The sequence below is a fragment of the Bombina bombina genome, chromosome 1 (assembly GCF_027579735.1).
Source record: "Bombina bombina isolate aBomBom1 chromosome 1, aBomBom1.pri, whole genome shotgun sequence".
NCBI classification, from domain to species: Eukaryota; Metazoa; Chordata; class Amphibia; order Anura; family Bombinatoridae; genus Bombina; species Bombina bombina.
In genome coordinates, this window is record NC_069499.1 from 254,684,270 (window position 1) to 254,702,374 (window position 18,105).

Here is an 18,105-nt window from a genome sequence, read left to right on the forward strand (position 1 = left end):
TATATGATGGATTATTACTTGGTTATAGATTAACACTAGGAGATCGGATCCTTGTAAAGTTCTTTGACTGAAAGAACTCTATGCAACCTCACTGGAATGGACCTTTCAGGATCTCCTCATAACTAACATTGCAACAAAGATTGCCGAGAGCCCATAAATGGATCCAGGCACCACAATGCAAGCTAGAACTACCTCCAACAGAGAAAAAAACTGGTCCATCTTTATACTTCTAAAGTAAATGGTTATGTTATATTTGTATGTATATGCAATGTAGTAGTACTGGCAAAAATGTCTCATAAGCCAACGCCATTAAATAAATATCTGATATATGTTTTGTGTAGGGCCGTAGGCCATCAGAAACTAATGCCGAGATTTTTAAAAGGCATAAAACATAATACCTCACCTTCCCAGTTTTTTTTTTTTTTTTAAATGTCCCTATAAAAATAACCTGTATAATATATTTTTAGACCTCTGGTAATATACTTGTCTTATTTCTATAGGTTAATTTGCTATAGTGACTTAAAATATAGAATCAACTGAATATGGCACAAGCTGGATATATGTGAAAAGTTCATATGCACAGTAACCAAATAACGGCATAGAAAGTAGCTATTTAGCCAATTTTGCCATCAGACACTCCTATCGTATTCATCATTTCAGCCAACTACATAAACAAGCAATTATTGATAGAACCAGCTTTATGATGTTTTTAGTCCTCCTTATAATAATATTTTTAAAATGATTAGCCCTATACTCAAGATGATATGGTAAAAGGCAGGATAGAAATGCTCATTCCCCTATTTGAAAAAGAAAAAAAAAAAAAAACGTCAATGCCTTACAATTACGCTCAACAAGTCTAAATTAGTAGCCAACCAAACTTTTGATTTCTTATAATCCCTTAAGTGCCCTCACATAACAAAAGCAAGAAATGTGACTCAAACTAAGCTTTGTGTGGTATGGGTTGCAAATGCAGGTGGAACTAATTGAATGGTGTTATTTTACCAGGATGTTTCTGTGTAATGAGGATGAAATATGCTTAGATGGTTCCTTAAAAAAAAGTTTGTTTAATAACCAAAAGTCTGCAAGAAGCCTTACTTTTTGAGATCCTTAAGAAACAACAGGGCACGCCATGGATTCATTGTGTCAAGAAATAAATAAATTTATTAGGTAAGCATACATTTTGTTGTTTTCTTTCTAATGACACGATGAGTCCACGGAACATTTAATTACTATTGGGAATCAATACCCAAGCTAGAGGACACAGATAATAGGGAGGGATAAGATAAGGAACCTAAACGGAAGGCACTACTGCTTGAAGAACCTTTCTCCCAAAGGAAGCCTTAGCCGAGGCAATAAAAATCTAAATTTATAGAATTTAGAAAAAAGTGTGAAGAGAGGACCAAGCTGCAGCCTTGCAAATCTGTTCCACAGAAGCTTCATTTTTGAATGCCCAGGAAGAGGTAACAGCCCTCGTAAAATAACCCGTAACTCTCTCAGGAGGCTGATGTCCAGCAGATCATAGGCCAAGTGAATAATACTCTTCAGTCACAAAGAAAGAGAAGTAGCCATAGCCTTCTGTCCTTTACGTTTCCATAGAAAATCACAGAAGCAGAACCAGAGCAGAAGACTGACGAAAATCCTTAGTCGCCTGCAAATAGAATTTCAATGCACGCACCATGTTTAGATTGTGCAGCAGACGTTCCTTCTGAGGAGGGTTAGGACACAAGGACGGACAACAATCTCCTGATTAATGTTCCGATCTGAAACCACATTAGGGAGAAACCCTAACTTGGTACGCAAAACTACCTTATCCGAATTAAAAATAAGGTAGGGAGACTCATACTGTAATGCCGAGAGCGCTGAAACTCTACGAGCAGATGAAATAGCAACAAGAAACAAAACCTTCCAAGATAACAAACCTAATATCTAAGGAATGCATAGGCTCAAATGGAGCCTGTTGAAGAACTTTAAGAACTAGATTAAGACTCCAAGGAGAAGTAACCGGTTTAAACACAGGCCCGATTCTGACCAAGGCCTAACAGAACAATTGCACGTCTGGTACATCCGCCAGACGTTTACGTAACAAAATAGATAAGGCAGAAATTTGACCCTTTAGGGAACTTGCCGATAAACCCTTCTCCAAACCCTCTTGGAGAAGAGACAAAATTCTAGGAATCCGAACTCTACTCCAAGAGTAGCCTTTGGATTCACACCAATGAAGATATTTACGCCATATCTTATGGTAAATCTTTCTAGTCACAGGCTTACGAGCCTGAAACATGGTCTTAATGACTGACTCCACGCTTAGATAAAATTAAGCGTTCAATCTCCAAGCAGTAAGCTTGCAGAGAAACTAAATTTGGATGAAGGAGGGGCCCTTGAAGTAGAAGGTCCTTTCTCGATGGAAGTCTCCAAGGTGGAAGAGATGACATCTCCACCAGGTCTGCATACCAAATCCTGCGAGGCCACGCCGGTGCAATGAGGATCACCGATGCCCTCTCCTGTTTGATTCGAGCAATGACCCGAAGTAGAAGAGCGAACGGGGGAAATAGGTATGCAAGACTGAAATTCCAAGGTACCGCTAAAGCGTCTATCATTACAGCCTGAGGGTCCCTTGACCTCGACCCGTACCTCTGGAGCTTGGCATTCTGCCGAGATGCCATGAGATCCAGTTCCGGCTGTCCCCATTTGAGAATCAAGCTGGAAAATACATCCGGATGGAGTTCCACTGAACTCCATCCGGATGTGAACTGAAGTTATGTTATCCGACTGGAAACTGATAAACCTGGCCGATGCTGAGGCCAGGCCAGAAGAGTATTGAAGATTGCTCTCAGCTCCAGAATGTTTATGGGTAAAACAGACTCTGTCTGAATCCATGTCCCCTGAGACTTTAGATAGCCCCAGACTGCTCCCCTCCCAGTAGGCTGGCGTCCGTCGTCACAATCACCCAGGTGGGTCTGTGAAAACAGTTTCCCTGGGAGAGGTTCCTGAGACAACCAAAGAAGAGAATCCCTTGTCTCCTGCTCCAGAAGTATTTGTGGAGATAGATCTGCATAATCTCCGTTCCACTGCCTGAGCATGCATAACTACAGAGGTCTGAGGTGGAAACGGGAAAACGGGATGATGCCCATGACTGCTATCAGACCGATTACATGCATGCATCTTGCCACTGATGGCCGAGGAGAGGACTGAAGCACTAGACAGGAATTGAAAATGTTTGATTTCCTGACTTCTGTCAGAAAAATTTTCATTGATAATGAATTTATTATGGTTCCCCAGAAAATTACCCTTGTAGATGGAACTAAGGAACTCTTTTACAAATTAACCTTCCATCCGTGAGATCGCAGGAAAGATAACATTTCCGAGTGGGATCTTGCTTGTTGAAAGGATGGCGCCTGAACCAGAATGTCGTCCAGATAAGGCGCAACTGCAATGCCCCGCAATCGGAGCACCGCCAACAGGGATCCCAGAACCCTTGAAAAAATTCTGGGAGCTGTGGCAAGGCCAAATGGAAGAGCCCCAAACTGGAGTATTTGTCTAGAAATGCAAACCTCAGAAACTTGTGATGGTCCCTTGTTGTCATAAATTGACCCTCTTGAACCAAGGGAAGAATGGAACTAATAGCTTCCATCTTGAAAGACGGTACTCTGAGGAATTTTCTGTAGGGAAGCATAAGTAATAGAGGAATTGGTCATCTTAAGGGCCTTGATCCTATCCTGGATCTCTTCGAGAGGAGTGTCTATCCGAATAGAATCAGACAACTCATCAAACCAGTATGCTGCCGCACTAGTGACGGTAGCAATACACACCGCAGGTTGCCATTGTAAACCCTGGTGTACATACATTTTCTTGAGTAACCCCTCTAATTTCTTGTCCATAGGATCCTTTAAGGAACAACTATATTCTATAGGAATAGTGGACCTCTAAGCTAGCGTGGAAATTGCCCCTTCCACCTTGGGTAACGTCTTGCTATAGGAAACATCTTCTTAAATATAGGGGATGGAGAAAAGGGGATACCTGGTCTCTCCCATTCCCTAGCAATAATCTCTGTAGCTCTATCTGGTACAGGAAAAAAAAACTCCACCGTGGAAGGTATACCAAAATACTTGTTTAGCTTACAAGACTTCTTAGGATTGACTATGACAATAGTGTCGGAGTCGTTTAGGGTAGCTAAAACTCCTTAAGTAGTAAACGGAGCTGCCTAGCTTAAATCTGAAGGATACAACTTCAGCATCAGAGGAACGAATTACACTGTCTGAATCTGAGATCTTACCCTCAGGTGCTACCAAAATATCCTCTTCTTCAAACCTATGAAAGGGAACGTTCGGAATAGATACAGTCGTGACAGAAACCACACACACTGATTCTTTACATTTCCTCTTGAGCTTTCCCTGTAGCAAGGGAATTGGGAGGAAAAGCATGGCACTGTATTAATTAATTAAAATTTGGGACACCTGAAGAGAAAAACTGCGGCATATTTGAACATTGTCAAAAGACTCCTGGACAGCATCAGTCCTAGACAATATTGGCTCAAAAAATCTATCCCTAAAATTTAGTGTTCTCTCAACACATGAGGAACAGAAAGGATTGTCAGACTATATTAGCATTTAAACATAAAGGATATCTGTAATCTATAACAGAGTCTTGATCCCTCTTAACAGAAATAAGAATATATACAATTTTACTAAAATTTTATACAGAAAAAAAAACGGTACAGTTTCTTTAAATTTTAAAACGTAACTGCTTTATTTTTGATGAACTGTAAAAACGTAATTGCTTTATTTTTTAATGTAATGCAAAATAATGATTCAACACGCTTCAAACAGCTTCTACACCTCAGCTTTAGCTCTGTTGAGTTGTCAACCTTGCTGGATTACCAGAGATAATGTGTATGAAAACAGGAACCAAAACAGAGCTGTTGCAAATAATGTTAAATGATCGTTAATCCGTTTTAATTAAAACCGGCAAGTTGCAAGATTTCTCTCATTCATATACCGTAATTGAGAGAAAATGTGTGCAACAGATAATTCTACCGCCACACAAGCCCCGCCCATCGAGGGTGTGTCAAAAATAACGTGTCAGTCGACATTTTATTTTAATTTCCATAATAAAAAACTGACAGAGTATCAGCAACATGGAGCCTAGTCTCCCCCAGTGCCTGCAAATGCTGCTTTACATAATCCCCTTAAAACATAAGGATTAAGGTATTAAACATCCCATTCCAGGGAAATAATAAAGTGCCATATTTTTTCCTTAATACAGCTTAAGAAAAATAAATTTAGCACTTTCCTCAATAAATTCTGCCTGGCAGCAAGGCAGCTCACTAGGTTTGAGAGGTCCTCTCCCTCACATAGACCTGTGGATAAATAATAAAAAAGGGCAGCACTTTATTTAAATTTTAGGGAGGCACAGTGAGAATTATGTCCCACAAGTTCCCTTTGCTTAAAAGCCACCAATGCTCTACTGAAGAGACTGAAATGGACTACGGCTACACCCTAGAGGAAAAAAAAGAACATACTTGTACTGCAAATAAAATACAAAATTCTTGATTGAAGAATCTTCTTGGACACTAACTTTACCACTTCCTTACTCAAGTGTAAGCAAAGAGAATGACTGGGGTTGGAGGGAAGGGGAGTGATATTTAACAGCTTTCCTGTGGTGCTCTTTGCCGCCTCCTGCTGGACAGGAGTGATATTCCCAATAGTAATTAGATGATCCGTGGACTCATTGTGTCATTAGAAAGAAAACAGTTTTTCACTGTTAAAAAGGGACATTACATACTTTGAGAAGGTAATATAAAATGATAAATTACATATACTTTCATTATTTTGTCACCTTTTTCTGTAATTCCATTCTGAAATTGTGAGCATTTCAGTTCCTGTTAGAAATCTAAGTGCAGAACACTGTTATATTCCACACAGCCATTGGCTGCACACTCTAGTGACCTATTTATTACTGTCTCTATTTGGCCACAGCAGAGAAGGTAACCCAAGTTAAAACATGGCAGCTCCCATTGTTTTATAGACACTAAAATGTTATTTTGTCAATATTTAAACAGCTAATGAAACTTTAAAAAAAAATGCATTTACATGTTATTCTCAGACTAGTCTTTTCTTTGAATGCATAATTCTATCTAGCATTTATCTAGTGTTTAATGTCCCTTTAAAAGGAAGAACTTTATGGATGTATTTTCGATATTGAGAACTAATGAAACAATCCTGAATAACTGTCAGTTGGACAGGGCTTGTGGTTACTAAATATAATAAATAGAGAACGTATTAACCATTTTTCATGCTTTCTCTTGGGGATTAAAAGGGTTAATTACATTTGTGTGTTTGTGTGTGTAACTGAGGCTACCCAGACCTTCAAAACAAAGAGCAAAAAAACAAACTGATATTGGATTTATTGTAACAATCAACTGATAACTTGCAGAATTTTAATAATGACAATATGTAAAGCTGGCCTTTAAATGACAGAAAACACTGCTGTAATCTAGTGCTCATGAAAATGTTAAAAAAAAAACACTGCCATAAAGAGCTACAAACATGTGTGTGCTCCTAAACCTACCTACCTGCTTTTCAACAAATGATTTCAAAGTTTTTAATTTTCCACTCTATCTGAATTATGGGGGAAAAAATGGTGTTTCAAGTCCCTATAAAATTAATGTTTAATTAATTAAATTAATTTTGAAAATAGAGTGGTTATCAAATCTTCCAAACACGTAGAATATTATTATAATTATTATTAAAAATATAGACCATTACTTATAGTCATTAAACCTGTGCATTGATAAATGAATAGGTGTCTATATATATGCAGAGTGGTAGTTAACATCTGTGTACTTCTCACTTCCCCAAACTATAATTTAGAACAGCTCTGAAGTAGGTTGAGATAAAACATCCATGAGTGAACTTTCATGGCAGTCTTGGAGCTTAAAGGACTTTGTACTCAAAAACACATCAATGAACATGAAAGTTCACTCATGGATGATTTATCTCAACATACTTCAGAGCTGTTCTAAATTATAGTTTGGGGAAGTGAAAAGGGACAATCGACTCCAGAATGTTTATTGTTTAAAAAGATAGATAATCCCTTTATTACCCGTACACCAGTTTTGCATAACTGACACCGTTATATTAATATACTTTTTACCTGATTACCTTGTATTTAAGCCTCGGCAGATATAACTTATGTTATGAACATCACTATTAATTGTGATCTATTTGCATATGAACCAGATGCAATATACACAATGTTCACTAAAATCAAACAGATTTTATAAAGTGAAATAATATACTAATTTCTCGCAAGCAGTGTAATAAAATATCCACTGTTATTCTTTTCTGCTACTGATACAGTCTTAGTTTCATGGATATTGTGTTTGTGTGTTCACTCAATATCAGTCCACTTAGGGTAGTATTCCACGGATGAAAATTTGTTGTGGAAGTCCCCTGTCGCTGTGCATGCTGTTTAAAGGGACAGTCTAGGCCAAAATAAACTTTCATGATTCAGATAGAACATGTAATTTTAAACAATTTTCCTTTGTTCTCTTGGTATTCTTAGTTGAAAGCTTAACATAGGAGGTTCATATGCTAATTTCTTAGACCTTGAAGGCCACCTCTTTTCAGAATGCATTTTAACAGTTTTTCACCACTAGAGGGTGTTAGTTCACGTATTTCATATAGATAACACGTTATCTGGGAGCAGGGACTGATTGGCTAAACTGCAAGTCTGTCAAATAAACTGAAATAAAGGGGCAGTTTGCAGAGGCTTAGATACCAGATAATCACAGAGGTTAAAAGTATATTATTATAACTGTGTTGGTTATGCAAAACTGGGGAATGGGTAATAAAAGGGATTATCTATCTTTTAAAACAATAAAAATTCTGGTGTAGACTGTCCCTTTAACCCTCTTGGTCCCAAAGTAATGCACTAATATACAACAAAAAATACTGCATCCATGACTCAAAGGCACTTTAATATACAAAGGATAAAAACACGCTAAAATGCACTTACTATGTGCAAGATAAGATTTGCATGTCACTGTAGTAACGCGTTTCCCCGGCTACCTTTAGACTTTTTTAAGAGCTAAACTCTGCAGAAGAGCTACATATAATCACTGGAACTGTTACAGAATGGGGAGATGCCATGAATGCTGCAGTTACTGGAGGTTTAAAGGGATGTCAAACAGTCTATTTCATTGTTTTAATAAAAAAAAGCACAAAACAGTTGCTTATACATAATATAAATCATTGCAATATGTATTGTTCATCGATTTTAATGGATTTGACATTTTATTTATTTTATACACTAATTTGTGCTTCCTGTCACAGCCCTACAAGGAGGAGGCCTTTGCAGGAAGTTGTATCTGATGCCATAAAACGTGTAGGCTAGTGAATAGACTAGATAACAAGGAGTCAGATTTGCAAATCTTATCTTGCACATAGTAAGTGCATGTTAGCGTGTTTTTACCCTTTTATAATCCTTTGTAAAATAAAGTGCCTTTGAGTTGTGGAGGCGTTGTTTTTTGTAATTTTCTATATAAACTATAAAATGTAAAAGGTAACAAGATTCTTCTCATTTTCAACTAGAACATTTTAGCATTTTTTATTGCATAGGTAGACAATCCACATGAACTGATGGTAAACATGGAAATATAAAATGTGCATTATTTGGTATTTCTCCAAACTAAAGTTTGCTGAAAAAACAATGGATGTTTTGTGTGGGCACCTTTACTGAGAAAACCCCCTCAAAAAACCCCACTGAAACTTCAATGAAGCCAAATGACTAAAATATCCTTAGCTGTGAATGGTTCAAGGAGGGAAATACCAAATTAATCTATATCTTCTCATTTCATGAGAGAGGCCATGATTTGTTTATTGAGAATTCAGCATGTTGGGTCTAAATAGGTAATTTAACTTAAATGTCTTATGCAAAAAATGATTTTAGTATGTTTGTCAGAGATCAGCAAATTTTATGACAGTGTAAGTGGCCATTCCTAGGAATGTCAAATGAAAACTTTTTGTTGGAATTAAAGGGACAGTATAAACCAATTTTCATATAACTGCATGTAATAGACACTACTATAAAGAAAAATAAGCAGAGAAACTGATCCAAAAATCCAGTATAAAACCTTTTAAAAAACGTTCTTAGAACCTCCCAGTTTAGCACTGCTGATGAGGTGAGGCTGGGACACCCACTGAAAGGGGTGAGACAGCAGGAAGAGCAGACCACCCCTTCATATGAAAAGACCCATTACAGAAACAGGAGTAAGAGGGAGTCTGTAGACTTGAGTCTAATACTTTGGGGCTTGGTTAGGAGTCTGACAATCAGCACGTTATTAAAAAAATAAGCAAAACTATACATTGCTACAAAAACACCCCCAGATGGGCTAAATAAATGGACCATCTACAAAACCTTTATGCAAAGAGAAATCTAGTGTATAATGTCTCTTTAAAAAGACATGTGATGCAGCATATCTGTAAAAAAGCAGAGTAGAAAATATCACATGAACAACTTATCTCAAAATGTCTTAAGTAGCTACTTCTCATTTTAGAGGAACTTTAAACATTCAATGAGAATGCTAGTCCTGAGACTACCATGCATATGTCATTTGCAGGCATGGTCACTTTTTCCCTCCAGAAGTTAATAAAGTTTACTGTGAAATCTTTAGAGATTATGATGAAATTCCAAGAGATTACGGTAAAGCAAAGAGTGAACTCGGCACTGATGATATTGATTGGCTGTTTATTTTTTTAACTTTGTTGTGGAATAAAAGCTAAGTTTTACAGCCCATGTGTGGACTTCTTCAAACTTTCTGCTACTGCCAGTTTTCACTAGCAAGGGCACAGAGTGGATACAGTGGATATTGAAAAGAATCACACCCCTTGAATATAATCACGCTGTTGCTTTGCAGCCTGAAATAAAGACAGACATCGTTTTTGTTTATCCAGTTTTAATTACTCAGTGCAACTTATAACATCCAAGTGAAAGTTATAACTCCAACATGTCAGGCAAAAATAAAGACAATTCAAAAACAGAATCACTGAGTTGCAAAAAGGATCACGCCCTTGTGTCAATATTTTGTTGAACCACCTTTTGCTTTAATTACAGTCTTAAAGGGACATTAAACCCAATTTTTTTCTTTCATGATTTAGAAAGAGCATGCAATTTTAAACAACTTTCTTATGTACTTCTATTATCTAATTTGCTTCATTCTCTTGATTTCCTTAGCTAAAAAGCATATCTAGATAGGATTATAAGCTCCTGATTGGTAGCTGCACATAGATGCCTTGTGTGATTGGCTCACCCATGTGCATTGCTATCTCTTAAACAAAGGATATCTAAAGAATGAAGCAAATTAGATAATAGAAGTAAATTGGAATATTGTTTGAATTTGTATTCTCTATATGATATAAAATTGGGTTTAATGTGCCTTTAAGTCTGTTGGGATATATCTCTACTAACTTTGCACATCTAGACTGTGCAATATGTGCCCACTCTTGTTTGCAGAACTGCTTCAGTTCCATTACATTTGATGGTGACCGTTTGTGGACTGCAGTCTTCAAGTCATGTCACAGATATTCAATGGGGTTTAACAAAGACATTCACCGTTTTCTCCTTTAAAGTGGATGTAAAGTCACTGATAGTAGACAATTAGAACTGCTTTATCTCTAAAAATTAGCTTAAAGGGACACTGTACCCAAAAAATTTATTTCGTGATTCAGATTGAGCATGAAATTTTAAGCAACTTTCTAATTTACTCCTATTATCAAATTTTCTTCATTCTCTTGGTATCTTTATTTGAAATACAAGAATGTAAGTTTAGATGCTGGCCCATTTTTGGTGAACAACCTGGGTTGTCCTTACTGATTGGTGGATAAATTCATCCACCAATAAAAAACTGCTGTCCAGAGTACTGAAACCAAAAAAAAGCTTAGATGCCTTCTTTTTCAAATAATGATAGCAAGAGAATGAAGAAAAATTGATAAAAGGAGTAAATTAGAAAGTTGCTCAAAATTGCATGCTCTTTCTGAATTACAAAAAAAAATTTTTGGGTACAGTGTCCCTTTAAGTTTAAGTCATCGTTTTTTTTTTTTTTTTTAAAACATTCAATTATATCGATGTATATACTTATTTAGTTCTAATCGTCTTGCTCTCTTCCTCCGCCCGCCATTTTTGTCCGCGTTTATTAGTTTGATTGACACTTTAGTAAACTAATAATTAGTCATACCCCGTGGCGTCCAGCCCCTTTTGCTATACATCACTATTTCCTTATGCGCATGCGTAAACAAACTGGTTTTGTATTTCGAAGCGATGCGCGTACACGCTTTAAGCATGCGCATAAAAAGGCCGCAGCCATAAACAATACTATGTTGCTTTGAGAAGATAAGCACTCGGTACGCATGCGCATTTTTATTTCCATTTACGATCGCAATTGCACAATAGTTGAGTAACACATGCGCAAATTCGGCAGTAGATTTTAAACGCATACGCACAAAAACAAGAGATCGTGAACGCGCTTTGCTAATACGTCATAGAGCGGGTGGGACCGCTCTATACGTTATGAGGAAGAAATAAGGGAAGTAATGGATGGGAGGAGCTCTACCTGAAAACGGAGATAAGTTTCTAAATAAAATATAATGTTATATTTTGCAAATTTTAAGAAAATAATAATGCGTTTTGAATAAGACACTTAATATGAAGCAATATATATTGTTAAAAACAGAAAAATTTACATTCACTTTAACAACTTGGTGGTCATTTTTTTAAGGTAAACCTTCTTCCCATTCACAACTTCCTGGCAGAGGGCAGCAGATTTTCCTCAATAATTTGACGGTATTTTGCCCCATCCCTTATTCCTTTTATCCTGACAAGTGCTCCAGTGCCTGCTGCAGAGAAACACCCCCATAACAGGATAATACCACGTCCATGCTTTACTGTAGGTATGGTGTTATTTGGATGGTGAGCTGTATTGGATTTTCTCCAGACATATTGTTAGGTGTTGAGGCCAAATAATTAAATTGTAGTCTCATCTGACCATAACCCCTTTTTCTGTGTGGCCTCAGAATCTCCTAGGTGTGTTATGGCAAAGCTCAGTCATGACTGCAAGTGGCCTGTCTTGAGGAGTGGCTTTTTTCTTGCAACCCTCCCATACAAGCCACATTTGTGGAGAATTTGTGATATTGTTGTTACATGCACACAATGACCACTCTTTGTCATAAATTCCTGCAACTGCTTCAGAGTTGCTGTGGTCCTCTTGGTAGCTTCTCTGACCAGTTTCCTCCTGGCTCTTTGAGCCAGTTTGGAGCGACGTCTTGATCCAGAGAGGGTCTGTGTTGTACCAAATACCTTCCACTTCTTAATAATATACTTCACTGTGTTTCTAGGCATTGATAAAGTCTTTGATATTTTCTTGTATTCATCTCCTGACATGTGCCTGTCCACAACTTTATCCCGGAGAGATCTTTTGACAGTGCCCCCCATAGTTGATTGTTTGCTTCAGTTATACTACCAGGGACTAAGATGCTCCATGAAAGCTCTTTTCATGCTGAGCTAATCAATATGTCCACAGCTGATCACAGTTGAAGATCAAATGGCTTTGTGTGTGCCGTTGAGAAGGCGATTAGCTACACCTGATTGAGTTAACAAGTAATTTTAGGAGGGGGTGATCCTTTTTCCAACTCAGTAATTCTGCCTTTGAATTGTCCTTATATGTGTCTGACATGTTGGTGTTATAGCTTTCACTTGGATGTTATAAGTAGCACTGAGTAATTACAACTGGATAAACAAAAACTGTCTCTGTCTATAGTTCAGGCTGCAATGCAACAGAATGTGATTATTTTCAAGGGGGGTGATTCTTTTCAATACCCACTGTACATACCACTGAGCATACTGAGGTGCTGGATTGGATAGCCCGGATGATGTGCCATTGAGTTGAGGCTGAACATTGGAGGAGAGAACTGCTTACAGATCACTTACTCTGTTGAGCAGAACACATTTTGAGGTAAAAAAAAAACACCCCCCAAACTTCCTTTTTTTACAAAGATAAGTTCATGTGATATCATCACTTTCAAGTAATTTAACATATCCCTTTAACATATATTGCAAATAATCAACTCTGTACTACACCATATTTATTTACACCTGACATTTATGTATGTCTCCATTGTACTTTTTCCCAGCATGTTGCTCCCCAGAGGAATATGGATTCTTAAGACAGACAAGATCTCACCTTCCATACCGGTTCCCCTGTGCTGCTCTTGACAACAGGAACATTAAAATTCAACATACGTTTTAGGGCAACTGAAATAACATAAAACATGGTAAATTAATTCACAGTAAACGATTTAGCTTAATCCCTGCCAGAATGAAAGCACCCATAGCACTATTTCACACAGCCCTGGTATTCAAAGGATTAAACGGTGTACAGTGGTTTATATAATGTTTAATTTTATTAGAGACTAGTTTACACTTTACTATACAAGACAGTTGGTGATAAATTAGAACACTGAAATGTGACATTTGTAAGACTTGCTGCGCAAAATATAGGACTTTTCCCATCTCCCTTCCTGATTATACATATTTATTGACTTTCCAGCAGTCTCTCTATAATATTTTCTTGTATTTACCCGTCTGTTTCTCCCGGATAGAGGCCGCCATCTTCCTCTCACAATCACCTCCCCTCGGCGCACGTCACGTATGGTGACGTGGCAAAGTGCGATACCTCAACCACTCACCAGTTTCTATGACAACGGCACAGGAATATTGTCGCTATCAGCAAAATCCCAACAGAACGCGGATGTTGAGTGAAAATGACAGCGCATCCTTGCTTCTCAGATGTTTAACTATATCGCCATCAAGCGAAAAAAAAAGGAAATGCAGCTAAACCTATTTTAGTTTTGAATGAAAAAGAAAACTAATGCTGTAGTCTCTGATAATGCCTCAAAAAATATGAATTAATTGGCAGTTGTTATTTACTTACAAGTGCGATGTACAGAAACGTTTTGGTCTACAGAAAACTGTATCTTTATAAGTTAAAGGTACAGTCTACTGCAAAATCTTAATTGTTTAAAAACATAGATACTCCCTATATTACCCACTAGGCGATAAGCCTGCCCAGAAGGCAGTCTATTAATATAAAAAAAATAAACAAAGCTAAACAAAATAAAAAAATTAAACTAAACTAATAACCCTATAAAAATAAAAAAATCCCCCCCAAAATAAAAACACCTCCTAATCTAATACTAAACTACCAATAGCCCTTAAAAGGGCTTTTGTAGGGCACAGCTCTTTTACCTAAACAAATTACCAATTACCCTAACAGTAAAAAAACCACCCACCAAAACCCCCAAAATAAAAAAAAATAACACAAAAAAAAACTAAACTACCCATTGCCTCTAAAGGGGCATTTGTATGGGCATTGCCCTTAAAAGGGCAATCAGCTCTTTTACAGCCGATTAAATCCCTAATCTTAAAAATAAACACCCCCCCAAAAAAAAAAAAAAAATCCTAACACTAAGCCCCAAATAGGTACTCACTTTTCCTGAAGTCCAGCGGAGAAGGTCTTCTTCCAGGCGGCTCTATCATCTTCTATCTTCATCCAGAGTGAAGGCGGCACGGAGCTGAGGTGCGGAGCTGTGGATCCTCAGCGGCGGTCCTCACCAGCGGAGCTGTCTTCCCCGACGTGTGGATCCTCAGCGGTGGTCCTCGACGGCATGGAGGCTCCTCTTCATCCGATGTCTGTCGTACACTAAAGATTGAATGCAAGGTACCGCAATCAATTTGGGGTACCTTGCATTCCTATTGGCTGAAATTTTTAAATCAGCCAATATAATTAGAGCTACTGAAATCCTATTAGTTCAAATCAGCCAATAAGATTTCAGTAGCTCTCATCCTATTGGCAGATTTCAAAATTTCAGCCAATAGGAATGCAAGGTACCCCAATAAATATGGGGTACCTTTCATTCACTCTTCAGTGTGCAATGGACGATCGCATGAAGAGGAGCCCCCGCGCCGTTGAGGATCCACGCATCGGGGGAAGCCAGCTCCACTCCGGATGAAGATAGAAGATGATGGAGCCGCCTGGACGACCTTCTCCGCCGGACTTCAGGAATAGTGAGTACCTATTTGTGGCTTAGTGTTAGGATTATTAGTTTTTTTTAATTTTTAAGATTTGATATGGAAAAGAGCTGAATGCCCTTTTAAGGGCAATGCCCATACAAATGCCCCTTTATTTTGGGGGGTTTGGTGGGTGGGCGGCTTTTAATGTTATGGGGGATTTAGTAATTTTTAAATGTAAAAGAGCTGTTTAACTTAGGGCAATGTCCTACAATAGGCCCTTTTAAGGGCTATTGGTAGTTTAGTTTAGGGGATGTTTTATTTTGGGGGGGTCTTTTTATTTTCATAGGGATTAGGTTTAATTTTTTTTTATTTTTGTTTATTTTTTTCTGTAATTTAAGAGTTTTTTATTTTTTGTAATTCGAGATTATTTTTTTGTAATTTAATGTTAGATTTTATTTAAAGGGACATGAAACCCAATTTTTTTCTTTCATGATTTAGAAAGAGTATGTCATTTTAAACAACTTTCTAATTTACTTCTATTATCTCATTTGCTTCATTCTCTTGATATCACTTGCTGAAAAGCATATCTAGATATGCTCAGTAGCTGCTGATTGGTTGCTGCACATAAAGGCCTTGTGTGATTGGCTCACACATGTGCATTGCTATTTCTTTAACAAAGGAAATCTAAAGAATTGAGCAAATTAGATAATAGAAGTAAATTGGAAAGTTGTTTAAAATTACATGCCCTATCTGAATCATGAAAGTTTAATTTTGACTAGACTGTCCCTTTAAGTGTAGCTTAATATTTGGGTTAATTTACGGGGTGTTAGGTTAGGGGGCTTAGTAATTAAATTAGTTATTTGCGTTGTGGGGGGTTGGCGGTTTAGGGGTTAATAGTTTTATTGTTGTTAGGGGTTGGCGGTTTAGGGGTTAATGGATTCATTATCCTAATTGCGGTGTGGGGGTTTGTCTTTTAGGGGTTAATACTTTAATTATGTTATTTGCTGATTAGGGGTTAATTACTTTAATATTTTGCGATGTAGGGGTTTGCGGTTTAGGGGTTTGTTAATACTTCGTGTGGAAGGTTGTTTTTTTTTGTCATACTTCGTGCGGGCGGTTACGTGTTTTTTATTTATTTCTTGCGGGCGTTTACGTGTTTTTTCGTGCGGGCGGTTGCATGTTTTTTTTTAGGCTTCAGGGTTGCCAACGCTGCATTTAGATGGATTCCGAAAATGGCAGGGTGGTGCAAGAAACCACCACCCTAGGCAATAAAATAATTTGTTCCAGCCACCAATAATTAGAATTAAAGACCTTTATTTCTTCATCAACTGGGGTCTTAGACAAACATACAACGTTTCAGACCTGCTATAGGTCCTTAGTCATGTATACTGAACATACACTGATTCATCACTTAAATACTTTACACCTGGTCAATTGTTCACCTGTTACCATGTGACCATTCATTGTTACATCACTGCCATCTTGTGGACAGCTAACATATATATTCCTGTTTCAGATAAGCATTCTAAATAGTCACATTGGGAAGGTTTAAATATCAAACAATATTAAAAGATAAAACCATATGTACAAAATTAAAATAGAAGAAATGTTGCACATAATATGCAGATGCTGTTTACTTATTTCATAAATGCTGATTTCAAACTCTTTCATTCTAGAGTTGATCTTATAAATTTCAAAAAATTGCTACTGGAGATTATATAGATTACTATCAATTTAAATACTATAGGCCTGCCTTGAAAATAATTTTTTCTCATTTCCTTTTAATTTTTTATATGTATAGGTAATTTTCAGACATTTCCATCATATTTACTCAGCCCATTAGAAAGGTTTATTGTAGGAGAAATACTTTAAAGTAGAAAATGCAGGTATCATAATACTCAGCCCATTAGAAAGGGAAGATTTACCCATCTCTAGAGATGTTCCGGAAAGACAAATATTCAGTAAAATAGACTCCAATCGAAGTCTTTATTCATACCCTTGGGTATTAAGCTTTCCAATTTGTATATCCAAAACATCTCTCTTGTTTTTAATATATGTTCTCTATTACCTCCCCTCCTTGGTCTATCAATTTGTTCAATTATTTGGAATCTGAGCTGGCTGATGTTATGACCCATAGAGAGGAAGTGAGAGGAAACAGGAGCCTCTTTGTTCTTGCATCTAATATTAGACTTATGTTCTGTTATCCTCTCCCTTACCTCTCTACAGGTCTCGCCCAAATAGATCAAACCACATGGACACTTGATCAAATAAATACAATAACATGACCTGCAAGTAAGATATTTATTAATTTTGTATTTCCTACCATTTATGGGGTGAAAAAAATGTTCACCTTTAATCATTGAACTGCAGTTACTGCAGTTCAAACAAGGATAACATCCATCTTTCCTAGGGCCTATAGTTTTCTGCATGTTCAATCTATTACTACCTATATCAGAATGTACAAGGGTATCTTTGATACTTCTATTTCTTCTATATGCTGTCATTAGATTTTCTTTAAACTCATTCACTTGGGGGTTACAGTCCCTTAGGATGTGCCAATGCTTTCTCAGAATATTATTAATTTTCTGACTAAATTCATTAAACTGTGTTACAAAAACTAGACGATTTGTTTCTTTACTTTTATACTTCTTGGGTAATTTTTCATTATTAACTACATCTAGTTGTTCCTTGATTACTGATACTGGATAACCTCTATTTATGAATTTATCAGCCATCTCCTCCAACTTTTGCTTACATCTATTCTCCTCAGTCACTATGCGTTTAACCCTTAAAAATTGGCTCTTTTGGAATGGCCCTAAAGATGCTGTCAGGATGGTAACTTCCATATTTCAATATATTATTCTTATCTGTGTCTTTTGTATGGATATCTGTTTTTAAGAAACCATCCTTAAAGTATACATAGGTATCCAAAAACTCAATTCCAATTTCACTCATATTTAAAGTGAACTTTAATCCATTGACAGAATTATTAAGATCTTCAACAAAGGACAATAGGCTACCAACGTCACCCCCCCCCCCACA

General features: G+C 37.1%; 1 protein-coding gene across 1 annotated transcript in view; it reads right to left on the reverse strand.

Annotated features, from left to right (window-relative positions):
- Positions 1-13,708, reverse strand: part of SCFD1 (sec1 family domain containing 1) — a 393,314-nt gene extending 379,606 nt beyond the window's left edge. Inside the window, exons 1-2 of the mRNA XM_053697938.1 lie at positions 13,632-13,708; positions 13,235-13,305 (exon numbers count right to left, since the gene is read on the reverse strand). Coding sequence (XP_053553913.1) covers positions 13,235-13,305; positions 13,632-13,662 — 102 coding nt within the window. The 5' untranslated portion in view covers positions 13,663-13,708. The remainder of the gene's footprint in view (positions 1-13,234; positions 13,306-13,631) is intronic.
- Positions 13,709-18,105: the final 4,397 nt, after the last annotated feature.